We start from the raw sequence: 18,219 nt of genomic DNA on the forward strand, positions 1-18,219 counted from the left end.
ACACTATGTATACTTATCTACCAAAATAACTGAAACAGATAAGCCTCAAATGAAAATAATGAGATGTTTTAATTTGCATTTTTACTCAAAACGAAATTTCCAAATCTTCAATCATCAAATCCAAGGAATCTTACTTTCTGATCATACTTCTTGTTTGATAAATATATCTCATTTTCCAAGAGAGAAATGTTCACAAGAAAGCAATGAATACTTATTCTACTTCGGCAATCAAGCCTTCTCTCTATGCCCAAATAACTACATCAAAATCTTGCAGGTCAAAGAAATCATTTCTGATAAACAATATCCTCACGCCTTTTCACTTGACAAACACGTGACTAAGAAAGTCCCAAAGAGCAACCTCTTACTTTGTCAATCCATAGAAATTATTTCTAAATAACAATATCCTCATGCCTTATGACTTGACAAACACGTGACTAAGAAAGTCCCCAAAATGCAACTTCATACTTAGCAAATCCGTAGCTTACTTGCATACACGAAATTATTATGGCATTTGAAACAATACGTTATCATGTTTATTCGAATTTCTAGATAGCAGTGATACGCAGACTAATTGGCTCATTGCCAGCGATTGCGCACTCGATCAATTCGCTGGTCAAGTGCTTAATCTACGTTTTAATGGCAACAATCATTATACTGCTACTTCAATATAGACCCATTAAGAAAGTATAAATGTGTGTTTTTTCTGGGTTTTTATACAACAGATAATATTCTCTATTTAAGTTTGCTTTCTTGTGGCATAACACAAATAAACCTCGTCAACTAGGTTCATTGAAAATGGTAAACTTTATAAACTGTATTTTGCCTATAGTAACCTATTGTAATTCACTTTTTACATAAGACAGGCAATGACAGGTCAATCATATTACAATCAGAAATTAGGTTCATTGAGCAACACGGTTTCCCATTTTCGTCAAACTATTACACATATGCTTATTATATCACCGTCTAATTTACAAGACCCTGTCTTCGTATTCCTCTTGGTTTATTGGTAAAGGCATTTAATTTTTTTTAATGTATTTAAATATGTATTTAAAATATATGAGAAGCATACCAAGTGAATATTAGCATGGGCGTAAAAATACGGGGGAGGGGGGCTCTTGCCGACCTTGCGACCAAACGATCAAGAAAAAAAGAGAAAAGGAAAAGGATAAGGGTGAAATATGATATTGTTCTCCGAATACTATGTCAAAATCTATCACAAACTTGGATTTTTGTAATAAAGCAACTTCTTATTAATTTTACGCGATATAACATATCGAGCCCCTTATTTTTTTCGCTCATTAAACCACTGGATATTAGCAACTCCATAATACTACATGACCCATGTTTTAATTTGATTCGTCAAAATATTCAGTTATCGCGAGAACGATATACGGTATATTGAAATATGTAATAACATTTGACCTCGATACTTATTATAGTATCGTACCCATACTACATGAAACTTGTTTTTTGTTTTAAAATAAATCGTCACACATTTTTTTTATCGCGAAATCGAAAAGATGAAGGACAGAGGGGAGGGGGAACGATGCGATAAGGTATAATGCTTCCAGTAGGGTGAAGATACAAGAAGTGAGCATTAATCCCTTTTCAGCCTCCCCCCTCAGGCACACATCCTCACCTCTCGCATACACACACACACCCTCACATGTGACTATCTTAATATTGTGAAAATGTACTAATCTACTGGGGTGGGAATGGGTAAATAATTAAAATAATGTCTAAGATTGTCTATTTTAAATTGAGTGCGAACAATTTATATACTTGAAAATACGTTCATATCTACTGGAGATTTGAATCATTCTATTTTGATTCCCCCTCGGCACACACACTTTCATCCTCTTTCCCACAAACACACACACACCCACATGGAACCGCCACTGACTTTTTTACATTGCGTAGTTACAATAAGCAAATTGAGCAGTAATCCCTTTTTAGCCCCCCCCCCTCAAGCACACCCACGCTGCACAAACACACACTCTCACATGTGACCACCACTGCCTTGATATTGTGGAAACCGTACCAATCTATAGTGGGGTGCGATCTAATTACTTAATTTAATAAAGTCATCTGTCTGGAGTACGAACAATTATTCATTTTATGATAAGTTTATATCTACTGGAGATTTGAATCGCGATTTTTATTCAAATAAGAAATTTATGGATGCACATATAGTTTACGACAGCATAACCGGTTGGTCTAATATCCGTGTAATTTTGCCCAATTAACATTTGGTCAAATTATACCAAATGGTATATGGACCTAATGGATTTTAGACCAACTGGTTATTAGACGAAATTGTGAGTGGACGAATGGCAAATACACCATGTGAATAGTGGGCGAACTGATGTTAGGAAAAAATGATAGTAGACGGGTTGGTAATTGGACGAATTGGCATTAAATCAACCGAAAATAAACCACTGGCAAGAATCGGAAAGTCACTTTAATTTTCCACTGACATAATAGTTCTTTTTTTAATAGTTCGCAAGGAATCCAACTCCCACCATGTGAGCCCAGCATGATGCATATTACATATATTACACTCGTTACTCTCCAATTATGTCCATATGCATAACAAAATAAGTTCATTCTCACAAATTTAGACCAACACTTCAAGAGATTTTTCTTTTCATCTTAAATCACTTGTAGACCATTTCAAACAGATATAAGAGAATTTCCCTTTGATTAACAACAAATAAATAGGCTTGGATAGGTAATCATTTAACATTAATTATATAGTCACACCGTCAAAACACACATTTTTTGTTTTAATATCTCCGAGATGCTTTGCATATTCCGGCATTTACACCCCCTTATATCGGTCTGAGACCACTTAGTCTATATATAACGAGATCCCTTTATGAACCAAATTTTATTGGCATAAGTGAAAAAAATGCATGTACGTATATATTAGACAATTTGACAATGAGACAAATTTAGTATTAGACAAAAATATCGTTGGACCAAACAAAACAAAGTGGATGTAGCCATTATGTCGTTTGGGGATTTGAGAGTTATTCCACCTGCTAGTAAACTAAGGGCATAGAAATCAATATAGGCTAACTCTAATTCTAGCCATATTCTAATGGGCCTTTACAATTACAAATATAAAGCAGGATAATAAACCATATTCTGTGCAATTATAAAAACGCAATTACTAAACGAACTGAGAGAAAGTCAACTCATGATAAGGTCCCAATATTCTTTTTTATCTCATATTTCTAATCAAGGTCATTCAAATGCAGTGGTGATTTAAGAGTTACACAAGCTTGTTGGAATTAATTTCAGTTTTGTTCCAAAAGGAGCTAAATCCGCTATACGGATATTTTTCCTATTTTACATGTATTCATTTTTTAGGTACATGTTGTGGATACAAGTTTACACTATCAGTGGAAATTTTGATCAAAATAACAGAATTTTGCAATTTTTACGAATATTCTTTTGATTTAGCTCCTTTTGGAATTAGATATCGAAAAGCCAACGTCCTTCAAAAGATGAGAATACATTTTTTTGTAATTGCTAATGGATAAACTTCAGAAAAGATGGGAAATGTACTCTGCCAGTCATCTTTATGTGTTTCGTGTTCAATTTCCAATATCAAACATGTTTAAATTGGCAAAAATAGACATTTTACTAAGGTATATGTTCCAAATGGAGCTACATCAATGAAAATGTAATTTAAACAACTCTTTGAAAATTGATAATGAATGCTAGATTTTTGAAAACATAATTAATTAATCTAAGATGACAGTACTATCAAGTATATCAAAATAAAACAGCAGTGGCTTATGGAAAGTGTTGAATAATAAAACTTGATTTACAGAAAAATACCAAAAGTGGTTTTAGCCCCTTTTGAAACAAAACTCTTAATTTGTAGTAAAATCATGCATGCATATTGACGAATACATACCAAAAAATGCCAAAGTGGTTGCAATTGTTCGTGCTAAGATTTGCTTCAAACTTGATGTATTTCGAAACCGACAAATACTATCAATCTCCATGGAAATCTCATTTTTTGTAAATACATTAAGAAAACCCATGCATGATTAGTTAAATTTGTAGTAAAATCATGCATGCATATTGACGAATACATACCAAAAAATGCCAAAGTGGTTGCAATTGTTCGTGCTAAGATTTGCTTCATACTTGAAGTATTTGGAAACCGACAAATACTATCAATTCCATGGAAATTCCATTTTTTGTAAATACATTAAGAAACCCATGCATGATTAGTTAATTCAAACAACAATAACTATAAATCTAGAATTGGAACTCAAAGTATACATGGTATACAACTAACACTGTATTTCGAGATGTAGAGTTAAAATCACTCGCGAGTTCTTGCAAAGATGTTCTTAATCATGTAAAAGCAATATTCACAAATTAATATTGTTACGCTTTCTTCCATTGAATTAATTTTAGTATGGATTCCGTAGAACAAAGACTGCTTAATTTGGAAACAAGTATCATGCACGTAGCTCTAATTATGTACAGGAAATCGATTTCAATATCAAAGAATTTTACCAAAGATAGTGTATATACATGTACATTATATGCTTTTTCACAAAATATAATTAATAGAATATTTTGCCTGATTATTATGGTTGTCCTGATAGTTACATTTATAACGGTTTTAATGAAATATGAGTCTATATATTGTATTTTACATAAAATCATCGACTCTGTAAAACTTAAGGCAGAACAAGGCACATTACTTTCGCTTCCACTACACAATCACTAAAACACTAATAACTCTTTTCGAAGAAATTGCGTCTTAATCCCCCACCTTTCCAGTATTAATCAGTATTCTTTTTAAAAATCAAAATAGTACTGCTGTATATGGGACGACATGATAACAGCCTTAAATATGCTATCCCGAAAGCAACCACAAATACCTACAAGCCCTCTTTCTTCCCGCGTACTGTCAACATTTTGAATCACCTTTACCAGGATCTCTTGTAATAGGAACAAACCCAGCTGTATTTAGAGAGGCAGCACTGCCATTTATCCGTGTGATGCAGCCTCCTGTGGCCCTCTTATGCTGTAAACCAAGAGGCATCTTTTACTTGCATGGTGCACTCACTTATTTCAAATTACTTCACCATGGCACCTCGCACTGATACACAGAATGTTTTCATCCCGGGATAGGTTTGAAGCTGCTAAAATGGATTAATCTTCAAGGTTCAAGGATATGCATTTATATCATTCACCACATTATTAGCACGAATAAAAGGTACATTTATGTAAACCTAGGGACATTGAATTTCTATTTTTTAGCAATGAAATCTTCTTCTTCTGTCATCATTTGAGTCTTCATAAAAAATAAAATTTGATTACCAAATTAAGTTTAAGTGTCCTCTGTTGGCTAATTGGAACCCTGATATTTTATGGCGATCTAGAATCGCAATCGCTTTCGGTTCAATATCTATATATTAGCTCGTATTATGTCAAGTGCTAAATGAATACAAGAAAATATAGCAAACTTGTAATATTTTATTAACATCAATTTTTTTTGTTACATTAGTGAATTACTTTTGTAGGATCTAACCTTAAGAAAAATCGATATCTAAAAAGAAAATACCACTAAACGGCGACAATAAGCTAAATCATCCCACCCCCAACAACAAAAAAATAATTTTAAAAATAAATAAACGAATAAAAAATACGTTAGTACACCGAAACAATATAATAATGTTTGTATATACATCTGTACACAGCTTGGCTGAAATGCACACATACATGGATATAAAATTATTCTATCATTATATGACTTACAATTTTTTATTAATATTTCATGCGAAAATATAGGTTTCTTGACAGTGCCCCCTCTTCACAGAACTAAATTCGTATGAAAAATAAAGCACTCATGAGGGTATGAATTATGTATACTATAAAATTTATGTGATGTTCTGTGTAGATAAAGCTACAAATAAATTAAATAAATACAATCACACATATTTACAAGATATATGACCTCAATATTGACCAAGTGATATGGCCAAATTAATGCGCCATCTGGCATTCTTGACGAGTCGAAAGAGTGTCATCGTACCCATCACTAAATCAAAAAGCTACACCGTTAGCAATGCAGGTCACATGTTGTTCACATTCGCTGGACCAAAGATATTCCTATATTACTGCGTGTATATCATACACTCTCGCGAACACAGTCATTGTGTATTCAACTATAAATGATTAATTAATTCCATCAATTTCTCTCGAGTTTAGCAACTCATGCGCACAACTACTTCCATATAACTTAGTAAGAACATAGACAATTCACATGCTTTAATATTACGTTAGGAGATATTTTTGTCAAGGTAAAAAGCAAGGTTATTTTTTCAAGGTGAATTTATAAGGCAAGACAACACGCTTTATCATACAAAGTAAAATTTTATCAATCAAAATGCTCCAACTTTTCATGATTACTTAGTCACGATAGTTCATGCATTGCGTCAACGTTAGCCATAGTCTGAAGAGATGTGACTGTATAACACTCAGGCCTATCGAGCATCGACCCCGTTATCCAACAGGGAAACATTTTCTTCCCTCTTTTGCTCAAAAAGTAGAAGTAACTGTAGTAGACCTTTGGACTCCTGATTTCGATGTCCAGGAGCTATCCTTAACTCGTCGATGTATTCGATTTTTCAATACCGCCTTAATCTAAAAATAGACGAAGAAGAGAGAATGACATGATTATTAGTTGAAATCAGCTTATTTTCAGATCTCATCAATAGATATTTCCAGAAAGACATTTATTACCGTCACACCATGACCCTTTTAATACATCTTAATTTCACATTTATTTTGTCGTATCGATGAAAAATAAACTGCAAAATATATATGAAGGGATGGGAAGTGATAATGTTAAATCTGTTTATTTCATTTTCTACACTCTTAAAAATGTTGGGCAACACACTGTTGACACAATAATTGGTCAAAACTTTATCAAATTCTGGGTAGTTTTTAACTGATAATGTGTGCTTTGAGTAAAACATTACACAGTTTTGTTTGAAAACTTCCCAGAGTTGGATAATATTTAACCAATTGCTACGTAGACAGTATGTTGCCCAAAATTTTAAGAGTGTATAGTCATGAGAATGCGATTATTGGATTAGAAATATGATTATTTTATCCAGATGAACAATAATTACCAAAGGCATATCTACATTGATTGAACAAATAAAGACTTACATCTGGCACTTGGAGGCAGTGGAAAATGAGAATACAGATCCCCTAAAATGGAAGAATATTAATTAATATAAATATTAATTCAAGAAAATTGATAATTTGAGGCTTTATTTGATCTGCTTGTAGTTATCTGCATCTGTCTGCATGTCGTATAATGATTACATCAGTATAGCATTTGCATAACCAATAGCACAAAATAAATCTATAAAAAAACTACTTGTAACTATATACAAATGTCTATTTGATCATAAAATGAACTTTCACCATGTACAGTAAAAAACCATGTTTCTTTTAGTAGAATTGTTGGGTCGATTGCTCCTCTATGTCCCCGAGCTACACAAGAGTGGAATATACTCTAATGTGATTAATCGATTAAATTAAAAAAAACGTTAAATGATTATCTTACGGGGTTTGACGATTTGAGGAAGAATGGTGGTCGAGTGGTTTAACGCGCCTAACTAGCCACATGTATATCCTGGGGGTGTTTCACAAAGATTTAAGCATGACTTAAGTCGCACTTAAATGCCGACGCGCACATGATATGCAACACGCGATCTTATTGATAGATACGCATTAGTGCGCGTCCTCATGACACGATCTGACCAATGCGGTCAAGCCTTTCATACCATACGCAACTCGGTATTTAAGTGCGACTCTAAGTCAAACTTAAATCTTTGTGAAACACCCCCCAGGTTAGATTACCGGCCACAAGATTCACTGTCATCGTGAGCATGTTATTTTATCAACAGTAAGTACCCTTTGTCACACTTCAAAAATAAATGTAAATACTGTAGTCATGGTAGTCAGTCATCATAGTACCAATGTGCGTACGTACACTAAGGGAATTATTTCAGTACATACCTGCATTCCGAAAGAGATGATGAAAAGATATTGAAAGAAGATCACGTGATCAGATTTGGTGATACTTGTGATGGCCCCCGCAAACCACGTGAGACCCAGTATTGGAAGGAGTATCAGCATGGCACGAGTCATTGCCCTAATAGTTATCAAAATGGTAATGGTATTGATGATTAATCGTCAAATATGCGTATTATTGTTATCATGATTGTAATTATTATTATTATTATCGCTTTTATAACTGTTATTATTATTATATTCATATTGATTAACTCATCGGTGAAATGTATGAATTAATGTGAATCGATTTTAATGATATTAGGTTTTCTGCCAAAATAAAAAGTTGCGATACGTGAACCTCACCCTTTCAAGACACGAGACATTGGTATTGATTTTTAAAAAGACTTACTTGAATTTCTCCAACTCGTCTTTCTTGGCATTGGCTTTGAGAGCCATGAAGGACTTCATCACAAAGAAAAGGATCATCGAGTTGAACTGCAAATACACACGAAAAACAAACATTTAACACCAGAAAAGAAAAAATGCCATTAGCAAAATCTACATCAAAACAGGGTATTAAACAACTAATAATATCACTGAAAGGTAACGGGAATGTATATAGTCACATCTTTTCAATAACATTGCGATATATAGTTCAAGACATTAAATTCTAACGCCGGACATATAGTGGTTCAGAATTGGGGCTCATATAACCATTATGATTATAGACACTGTCTTGTGACATTTGACACATTAATACAGGAACCTCAATATCAAATCTGAAGTCTAATCCACTGAGCCACAACTGCTCCAACAGTCAACATAGATCTAGTAAGGTATCGAATTATTTCGTTACCCCCCAAAAAAAAAAATATAATGATAATACTAAAATAAGAAGCACATTGTGGAAGATGCTGGGAAAGATGCATCGTTAAGATCGGGCGTTGAGATCCATTAAATCTATAAAACATAAAAGAGCAAAACAACACACAAAATCGTATTCCCGAATTGTGGAGATGCCCACATACCAATAGAACGGCAAAGACGCATCCGACGAAGACGTAGATGGTGTGATCATCATGGCGAAGCCAGCAACTGTCAAAATAAAAAAAGACAATCTGACAAATTAAAGCTATATACTGTAGTTCCATATATAAAACTCATTATTGTCATATCTTAGCAAATCATACAAACAAAATATTTCAGAAAAAAATAAATGTTCTAATATTCTAAACTGGACAAGTCTATTATATTTCCCCAAACATGAGAAATACATCCTAAAAACCTAAAGCTTTATAAAGGCAAAACAGAGCGCACTATAGTCAACATGATAAGGAAAACTTAATTTTAAACTATGGAGCTACCATCAACTATTGTCTGTGATCGGCTGCAGGGCTTTGAGTTCAATCACATTTTATTCAGTTCCGTTTTGGATTGCTCTGAAAAGATGTTATCTGAAAACAATCGTTGATATTCTACTCCAAGACATCAGTCTGTACAAAGGCAAGAATGAATCCTAAATGATAGTCAAGCCCGCTTGATCCCCATGTAATATACTCAATTCGTTATTTCTGGATCAAATCGCTAGGATAAGATGCTTGTTGGCATTATCATGACAAAATGGATAAAGCTTTATTTTTCTAAACCGACTTCATGTCTATTATGGGTCATTAATCATGCTGTTGTTGCTTTTCCGGTATTAGCATTTATCATTTTTTATCGCTCTTTCTCAGCTCCCATCCCACACACACCCACACCTCTTTTCATCTTCTTTTATTTGCTCGCTTTACTTATTTTACTCAATCTGTTTTCGTTGTTGTTGTTGCTTTCCCTTTCTTTTACTCTCCCTCCTCCTTTTTCTATTTTTGTTCTACTTTATTTTTCTTCATTATTATAATCAGCTTGTTTTTCCTTTATCTTACTTCCTCTCCTTTGTCCTTTATGTAACTACCTACGAATCCTTTATTGTGGTTGGATACTAAAAACTGTTACCATGGTATTTGTCAAAAAGGACAACGTCACGATAGTTGTAACTCATTATGAATGGGACCCGAGATCATTTCATTAATTGTGAATTGTTGAATATCATTCTTTAATTCCTTTTTTCATGCAGGTAATTACAGATTCTTACAGTCTTTGCTGAAAATAAATGCTAAAATGTACAATTTACTAGCTATTGACAAATAAAAAAAATAACTTACTAGCTAGTGGATCCGTAGCCATCGTACAGAACACCGAATGAGACTCCAACAACAACAAGTGAGCCTCCTGCATATAAATTACATTAAGTACATCAGGGCTCCGTCTTACAAAGAGATATGATTGATCCGATCAACCTCTGAACTATATGGAAATCCATCAATGTCATCATTTTTCCCCACAGGAAATTTGCTCATTGTCCTTTGTAAACAAAAATAAATGGCACAAAGAATTTTAAAGAATGGATGTATGAATATACATCATATCTATTAAATATTTTGAACAAACGTGAATTTTAAATGCCGATGTTGTAGTCCAGGATAGGCCCATAGAAAATTGACCAAACCTTGTTTTTTTATATATACAATATTTTTTGATGGTTTCTTGTCAATTCGAGGGTGCTGATTACGAATCTGAATGATGCCACTCGTGTAACCTTGAGCATTTTCCGCAAATTGGCAAAATCCAATATGGCCGCCAAAATATGCAAATTACCCATGAAACTCATAAAATTGTCCGCACATTGGCTGTGAAATGCATGAAATTGTGTGGCAGGAGTGAAATACAATCTTAAAAAATAATTTTTGACAAAATATTTATCTTCCTGATATTCAAAATGGCCGCCATAGGCCATTATATACACTATCATGTACAATATGAATAGGGGAAACTAATTTTCACAAAAATGAACACTAAACTGCAAAAATCGCGATGTATGAACGAAGTAATATATGCAAATCATCATCACTAATATATTATTTATTATGTCAAATATGGGAACATTGCTGTATTTTGATATCTAAAATAGCCGCCACTGGCCCAAACAGTATTGCGTACAATGGCAATGGACGGGGCCAAAACAATGAGAAGATTGAGCATTAAAATGCATATTATTAAGATAAACGAGTGGAATACTGACTAAAAACATAATTGTAAATATGCCATTTATGTGGTAAATTCTGTATTTTGAAATTCAAAATGGCCGCCATATGTGCGAATAGAGAAACTTATTTTCACACGAGTAAGAAACATAAAATGCATGTAATTGTGATCTATGAGTACAATATTGCCTGACAACAGGTTTTATAGCTAGACATATCATTTCTTTTGTCATGCATGAGATAAATACTGTATTATGAAATTCAAAATGGCCCCTATAGGCCCTAACAGTATTATCTACAATGTGAATGGGGACATATAATTTGTAAGAATTTGGATTTGCTTGACTATGACATACATATAATCCTGTTGTATGAGTAAAACGTTGTTTGAAAACATGTTTTTTAATCATCGCATTTCTTCTTTCATATAGCTGATAAATACTGTATTTTGACATTCAAAATAACCTCTACAAGCCCTAACTAAATTATGTAACATGCGAACAGGGAAACTAATTTTCACAAGAGTGAGAATCATAAAATGCATATAACTGTGATGTACGGGTAAAGATATTGTCTTAAACATTATTTCTAACTAAATACATCACATATGGGTCGTGGACATGGTGGAGGTAATAAATGCCGTACTTTGAAATCCAAAATGGCTGCCATAGGTCCTAAAAGTATTGTGTACATTGTAACATGGGACATATAATTTTGACAGAATTTGGCTTTGCTTGACTCTAAATATTGCATTTAATTGTGAATTGTGATGTAAAGGTGAATTATTGTCTAAAACCATGGTTTCTAACTAGATATATCATAATGTTGTGTAAGGTGGTAAATGCTGCATTTTTAAATTGAAAATGGCCACCATAGGCACTTATCGTATAATATACAATTTGGGTGGAGACAAATGATGTTCACAAAAAGAGCATATGACAGCCATTTTGAATGTTGAAATACAGTATTTATCACCTAAATTACATAAGATATGATATATTTTGTTATAAATCATGTTTTCAGACAACATTCCACTCATACATCACCATTTGACCAAGCAAAGCCAAATTCTGTTCAAATGATTTGTTCCCATTCATATTGTGTATAATACCGTAAGGGACTGTAGCGGCCATTTTGACTTAAAAATAGCCGTATTTATCACCTAACTGGCAGAATGAATAGAAATGATGCTTTCAGACATTATTTTACTCATAGTTCACTATTACGTGCATTTATGGTGCTCACTCCTGTGAATATTGATTTCCACTTTGCATTGTACATAATACGGTTAATGTCGATGGCGGCCATTTTGAAAGTCGAAATACAGTATTTAACACAAACTTGAAACCTGAATGATATATTTCGTTAGAAAATACGTTTTTAGACATTATCCAATTAATTTATCACATATATATGCATTTTAGCGCTCACTCTTCGGATTTCTTTTCTCTCATTTCTCATTGTGTATAATAATTTCAGGGCCTTTGGCAGCAGAAATTGAATATCAGAATACAACATTCACCACATACATGGCATATTAATAATATATTTCGTTAATAATTATGTTTATAGTCAGTATTCCAACTGTTTAATCTTCATAATAAGCATTTTAGTGATCACTCTTGAGAATTTTTTGGCCCCCATTGCCATTGTACGCAATACTGTTTGGGCCAGTGGCGGCTATTTTAGATATCAAAATACTGCAATTTTCCCATATATGACATTACAAATGATATATCTCGTTAGTAATGGTGATTTGCATATATTACTTCGTTCATACATCGCGATTTTTTGCAGTTTAGTGCTCATTTTTGTGAAAATTTGTTTTCCCTATTCATATTGTACGTGATAGTGTATACAATGGCCTATGGCGGCCATTTTGAATATCAGGAATATAATTTTTTTGTCAAAAATTATTTTTAAGAATGTATTTCACTCCTGCCACACGATTTCATGCATTTCACAGCCAATGTGCGGACAATTTAATGATTTTCATGGGCAATTTGCATATTTTGGCGGCCATATTGGATTTTGCCAATTTGCGGAAAATGCTCAAGGTTACACGAGTGGCATCATTCAGATTCGTAATCAGCACCCTCGAATTGACAAGAAACCATCAAAAAATATTGTATATATAAAAAAACAAGGTCATGCCTCTTCTATCCTGGACTATTCCTGTCTTTCCCTAGTTGTGATTGGTCGGATCAATCGTAACTCTTTGTAAAACGGGGCCCAGGACCCCGTAACATGAAGCTCAGGGATTGATCCTGAGACTGTTTTACGCCTGATAATAAACCCAATAGTCAATGCAATCAATCATAAAAATCTTTACGATAAATTGCAAAGTTTTATGTAATGGGACCCAGATTCATTGTAAGATCAGGTAAATGAGGATTACCCCAACTCCTTCAAATCCCACTCGGACATTGTATACCTCTACATGTATCTATGCTACCGTGATATATCAATCGTTAACAATACCAAAGAGGCCTTTCTAATTACTATACAGTGCGTATCAAAAAAAAGTTTACACTTAAGCAAGGTTTCCACTTTGGCGAGTTAACATCGCGAGTTATGGCGAGTTATAGCGAGTTGCCAAAATGATGCACTCGCGATAACTCGCATAAAGCTCACCATGAAACTCGGGATAACTCGCGACAACTCGGCATGGATCGGCGGAGCTCGTTCAAGCTCGGGACAACTCTCCTTGAAGTCGTGAGCAGTTTCAAAATTTTTGAACATGTTCAAAAATTTTGCTAACTCGCTGTAACTCGTGCTGAACTCACCTAAACTCGTTATATACTCGCAGTACTCGCAATAACTCGTAAGAAGCTCGAGATAAACTCGCAATAACTCGTAATAACTCGCCACATCTGAGAATACGCGAGTGCGTTCCGAGTTTTCAAGAGCGAGATACGAGCATTGCGATCGTTTTACGAGTCAAGTGGAGGTGCCCACGAGATAAGCGCGACTTTAGATCGAGCACCCCGAGTTACAGCGAGTTTCGTATGAGTTTATTCCGAGTGTGTGGCAAGGGCTCAGAGGCATGCCAGCTGAATGATAAATGTCCAGTGATCTATATTTTCCCCACATATAAACCCCTCAAAAGGAGTTTGGAAATCTGAATTTAGCCATTAATTTCTCCCAACTCCAAAATTTACACAATGCATATTTGACATCATTTTAAAGGTCATTCAATTGTCTTTATAATGATACCATGCTTGTTATGATCATACCATCACGAAAAGAGCAGGATTCAAAAGTGTTGGACGAAGTCTGAATTGAAAAGCTGCAAAACGAGCAAAAATTTTTGGAAATCTGAGTTTGGTCATTAATTTCTCCCGACTCCAAATTTTACACAATGCTTATTTGATATCTTTCAAAAGATCATTTGATTCTCTTTAAAATGATCCCATGCTTGTTATGATCATGCCAACAAAAAAAAGAAAAATTGAAAAGTGTTGGAGGAGGTCTTAAGTGAAAAGCTGCAAAACGAGCAGAAATAGTCATGAAGGGTCAAACATGATTCTTTTGTCTGTGTCAATAAAGATGAAAATCATTTCAAATCAAACCCCTGCTTCTTCATTTCATAATGTTTTGGTGGTTTATGTTTGTTTGTTGTGTGTTTGATTCCATTTGAATTTTTACCTTGCCCACATTTCAAGGCACTGCACCTCCGTGTGAACCATAATCATATCATGTAGGGTATCATTTTAAAGAAAATTAAATGATCTATTCATTGATATTAATAACAATTGATATTTACTAAAACCGAGGAGGGATTTTTGATCAAAGTCAGATTTCCAAACTTTTTTTTGAGGAGTTTATTTTAAAGTGAGAGCACATTTTAACTGACCCACGCAATGTACACGTACTTATAAAAAGGCTGTTGCCACTGCATTATTACAACTTTCAACAAATAAGGAGAGAAATATGCTTCGATCCAAAAGATCCAAGAGTTGTGGCCATTCAGGTAGGGAAAGCGAAAGAAGATGTCATTCAAACAAGGGTAGAAGTAGAAGAAGTGCAGGAAGAGACAACTGAAACGGAAGACAATACACCAGACGGTGGACTGTACTGTTTCCAGAAGAAGAGGAGGTCAATGACGAGCAGAGACAAGGTAAAAGAACTAGACATCAAACTAGACAAGGTCCAAGTGGAGCGCCTCTGACAGTCCCACCTGAATCACGCTTTTCAATATAGCAGAGGTGCTGACTTTGAAAACTACTATAAAATAATTATTTAAAAAAATCATAGAATCATACAATACTACGTTCATTTGACCTTGATCATGTGACCTAATTAAGACTTGTCAGTGATACTTCATTACCCCTATATATCCACATTTTATAAACTGTATCTAAACTTTGAAAGTTATGACAGCAGTATAGTATTAATCTCCAAAATGGCCAAACTTCAATAACCTTACATGTAAATGACCTTTAACTTTGGTCATGTGACCTGAAACTGGCATGAGATGTTCGGTGATACTTAACTACTCTAATATGTCCAAGTTATATGAACTAGATCCATACACTTTCAGAGTCATGATGGTTATTCAACAAATACCCCCGACATGGCCAAAGTTCATTGACCTTAAATGACATTTGACCTTGTTCATGTGACCTGAAATGTGCACAGGATGTTTAATGATACCTGATTACTCTTATGTTCAAGTTTCATGAATAAGATCCATAAACTTTCAAAGTTATAATGTTAATTTAACAAATACCCCGATTGGCCAAAGTCCATTGACCCTAATTGACCTTTGGCCTTAGTCATGTGACTTGAAACTCAAGCAGGATGTTTATATACTTTAATGACCTTATGTCCACGTTTCAGGAACTAGGTTCATATATTTTCTAAGTTATGACATTTCAAAAACTCAACCGTAGGTTAAGATTGTGATGTTGATCCCCCAACATGGTCTAAGTTCATTGACCATAAATGACCTCTGACCTTGGTCTTGTGACCTGAAACTTAAGAAGGATGTTTAGTAATGCTTGATAAAGCTTAAGGTTAACTTTCATGAACTAGGTCCATAAGCTTTCTAAGTTATGATGCCATTTCAAAAACTTAACCTTCGGTTAAGATGTGGTGTTGACGCCGCCGCCGCCCCTTGGTCGTATGAAACTCTTATCACTCGTAACAAAATCTTGATAACTCGTTCATAGCTCGCTTTAAGTCGTATAAAGGTCACCGTAGCTCATACTAAGCTCGGCCTGACTCGTTTCGCGCTCGGTCTACTCGTACAGCGAGCGTATTGAACTCGATGTTGAGTCTTTTGTCACTGAAGCAAATTCCAGGAAAAAATGTAAATTTCACGCGAGCTTGTGCGAGCTAAGGCGAGTTAGAGCTCGCGCGGCTCGCGTATGACTCGCAACTCCAACTCGCCAAAGTGGAAACCTTGCTTAAGGAAAAATCTTCAGGATATTTCAAATGTATGATTTTACAAGATATTTTCTAAAGCAAGGTTTCCACTTTGGCGAGTTGGAGTTGCGAGTCATACGCGAGCCGCGCGAGCTCTAACTCGCCTTAGCTCGCACAAGCTCGCGTGAAATTTACATTTTTTCCTGGAATTTGCTTCAGTGACAAAAGACTCAACATCGAGTTCAATACGCTCGCTGTACGAGTAGACCGAGCGCGAAACGAGTCAGGCCGAGCTTAGTATGAGCTACGGTGACCTTTATACGACTTAAAGCGAGCTATGAACGAGTTATCAAGATTTTGTTACGAGTGATAAGAGTTTCATACGACCAAGGGGCGGCGGCGGCGTCAACACCACATCTTAACCGAAGGTTAAGTTTTTGAAATGGCATCATAACTTAGAAAGCTTATGGACCTAGTTCATGAAAGTTAACCTTAAGCTTTATCAAGCATTACTAAACATCCTTCTTAAGTTTCAGGTCACAAGACCAAGGTCAGAGGTCATTTATGGTCAATGAACTTAGACCATGTTGGGGGATCAACATCACAATCTTAACCTACGGTTGAGTTTTTGAAATGTCATAACTTAGAAAATATATGAACCTAGTTCCTGAAACGTGGACATAAGGTCATTAAAGTATATAAACATCCTGCTTGAGTTTCAAGTCACATGACTAAGGCCAAAGGTCAATTAGGGTCAATGGACTTTGGCCAATCGGGGTATTTGTTAAATTAACATTATAACTTTGAAAGTTTATGGATCTTATTCATGAAACTTGAACATAAGAGTAATCAGGTATCATTAAACATCCTGTGCACATTTCAGGTCACATGAACAAGGTCAAATGTCATTTAAGGTCAATGAACTTTGGCCATGTCGGGGGTATTTGTTGAATAACCATCATGACTCTGAAAGTGTATGGATCTAGTTCATATAACTTGGACATATTAGAGTAGTTAAGTATCACCGAACATCTCATGCCAGTTTCAGGTCACATGACCAAAGTTAAAGGTCATTTACATGTAAGGTTATTGAAGTTTGGCCATTTTGGAGATTAATACTATACTGCTGTCATAACTTTCAAAGTTTAGATACAGTTTATAAAATGTGGATATATAGGGGTAATGAAGTATCACTGACAAGTCTTAATTAGGTCACATGATCAAGGTCAAATGAACGTAGTATTGTATGATTCTATGATTTTTTTAAATAATTATTTTATAGTAGTTTTCAAAGTCAGCACCTCTGCTATATTGAAAAGCGTGATTCAGGTGGGACTGTCAGAGGCGCTCCACTTGGACCTTGTCTAGTTTGATGTCTAGTTCTTTTACCTTGTCTCTGCTCGTCATTGACCTCCTCTTCTTCTGGAAACAGTACAGTCCACCGTCTGGTGTATTGTCTTCCGTTTCAGTTGTCTCTTCCTGCACTTCTTCTACTTCTACCCTTGTTTGAATGACATCTTCTTTCGCTTTCCCTACCTGAATGGCCACAACTCTTGGATCTTTTGGATCGAAGCATATTTCTCTCCTTATTTGTTGAAAGTTGTAATAATGCAGTGGCAACAGCCTTTTTATAAGTACGTGTACATTGCGTGGGTCAGTTAAAATGTGCTCTCACTTTAAAATAAACTCCTCAAAAAAA

The 18,219-nt window shown here is 34.8% G+C and overlaps 1 protein-coding gene across 1 annotated transcript in view; it reads right to left on the reverse strand.

Annotated features, from left to right (window-relative positions):
* Positions 1-4,594: 4,594 nt before the first annotated feature.
* The window catches only part of LOC121430221, a 50,225-nt gene continuing 36,600 nt past the window's right edge, over positions 4,595-18,219 (reverse strand). The window contains exons 16-21 of the mRNA XM_041627499.1: positions 10,272-10,338; positions 9,099-9,165; positions 8,480-8,565; positions 8,074-8,209; positions 7,216-7,257; positions 4,595-6,684 (exon numbers count right to left, since the gene is read on the reverse strand). Coding sequence (XP_041483433.1) covers positions 6,580-6,684; positions 7,216-7,257; positions 8,074-8,209; positions 8,480-8,565; positions 9,099-9,165; positions 10,272-10,338 — 503 coding nt within the window. The 3' untranslated portion in view covers positions 4,595-6,579. The remainder of the gene's footprint in view (positions 6,685-7,215; positions 7,258-8,073; positions 8,210-8,479; positions 8,566-9,098; positions 9,166-10,271; positions 10,339-18,219) is intronic.

Source organism: Lytechinus variegatus, chromosome 16 (genome assembly GCF_018143015.1).
Source record: "Lytechinus variegatus isolate NC3 chromosome 16, Lvar_3.0, whole genome shotgun sequence".
NCBI lineage: Eukaryota > Metazoa > Echinodermata > Echinoidea > Temnopleuroida > Toxopneustidae > Lytechinus > Lytechinus variegatus.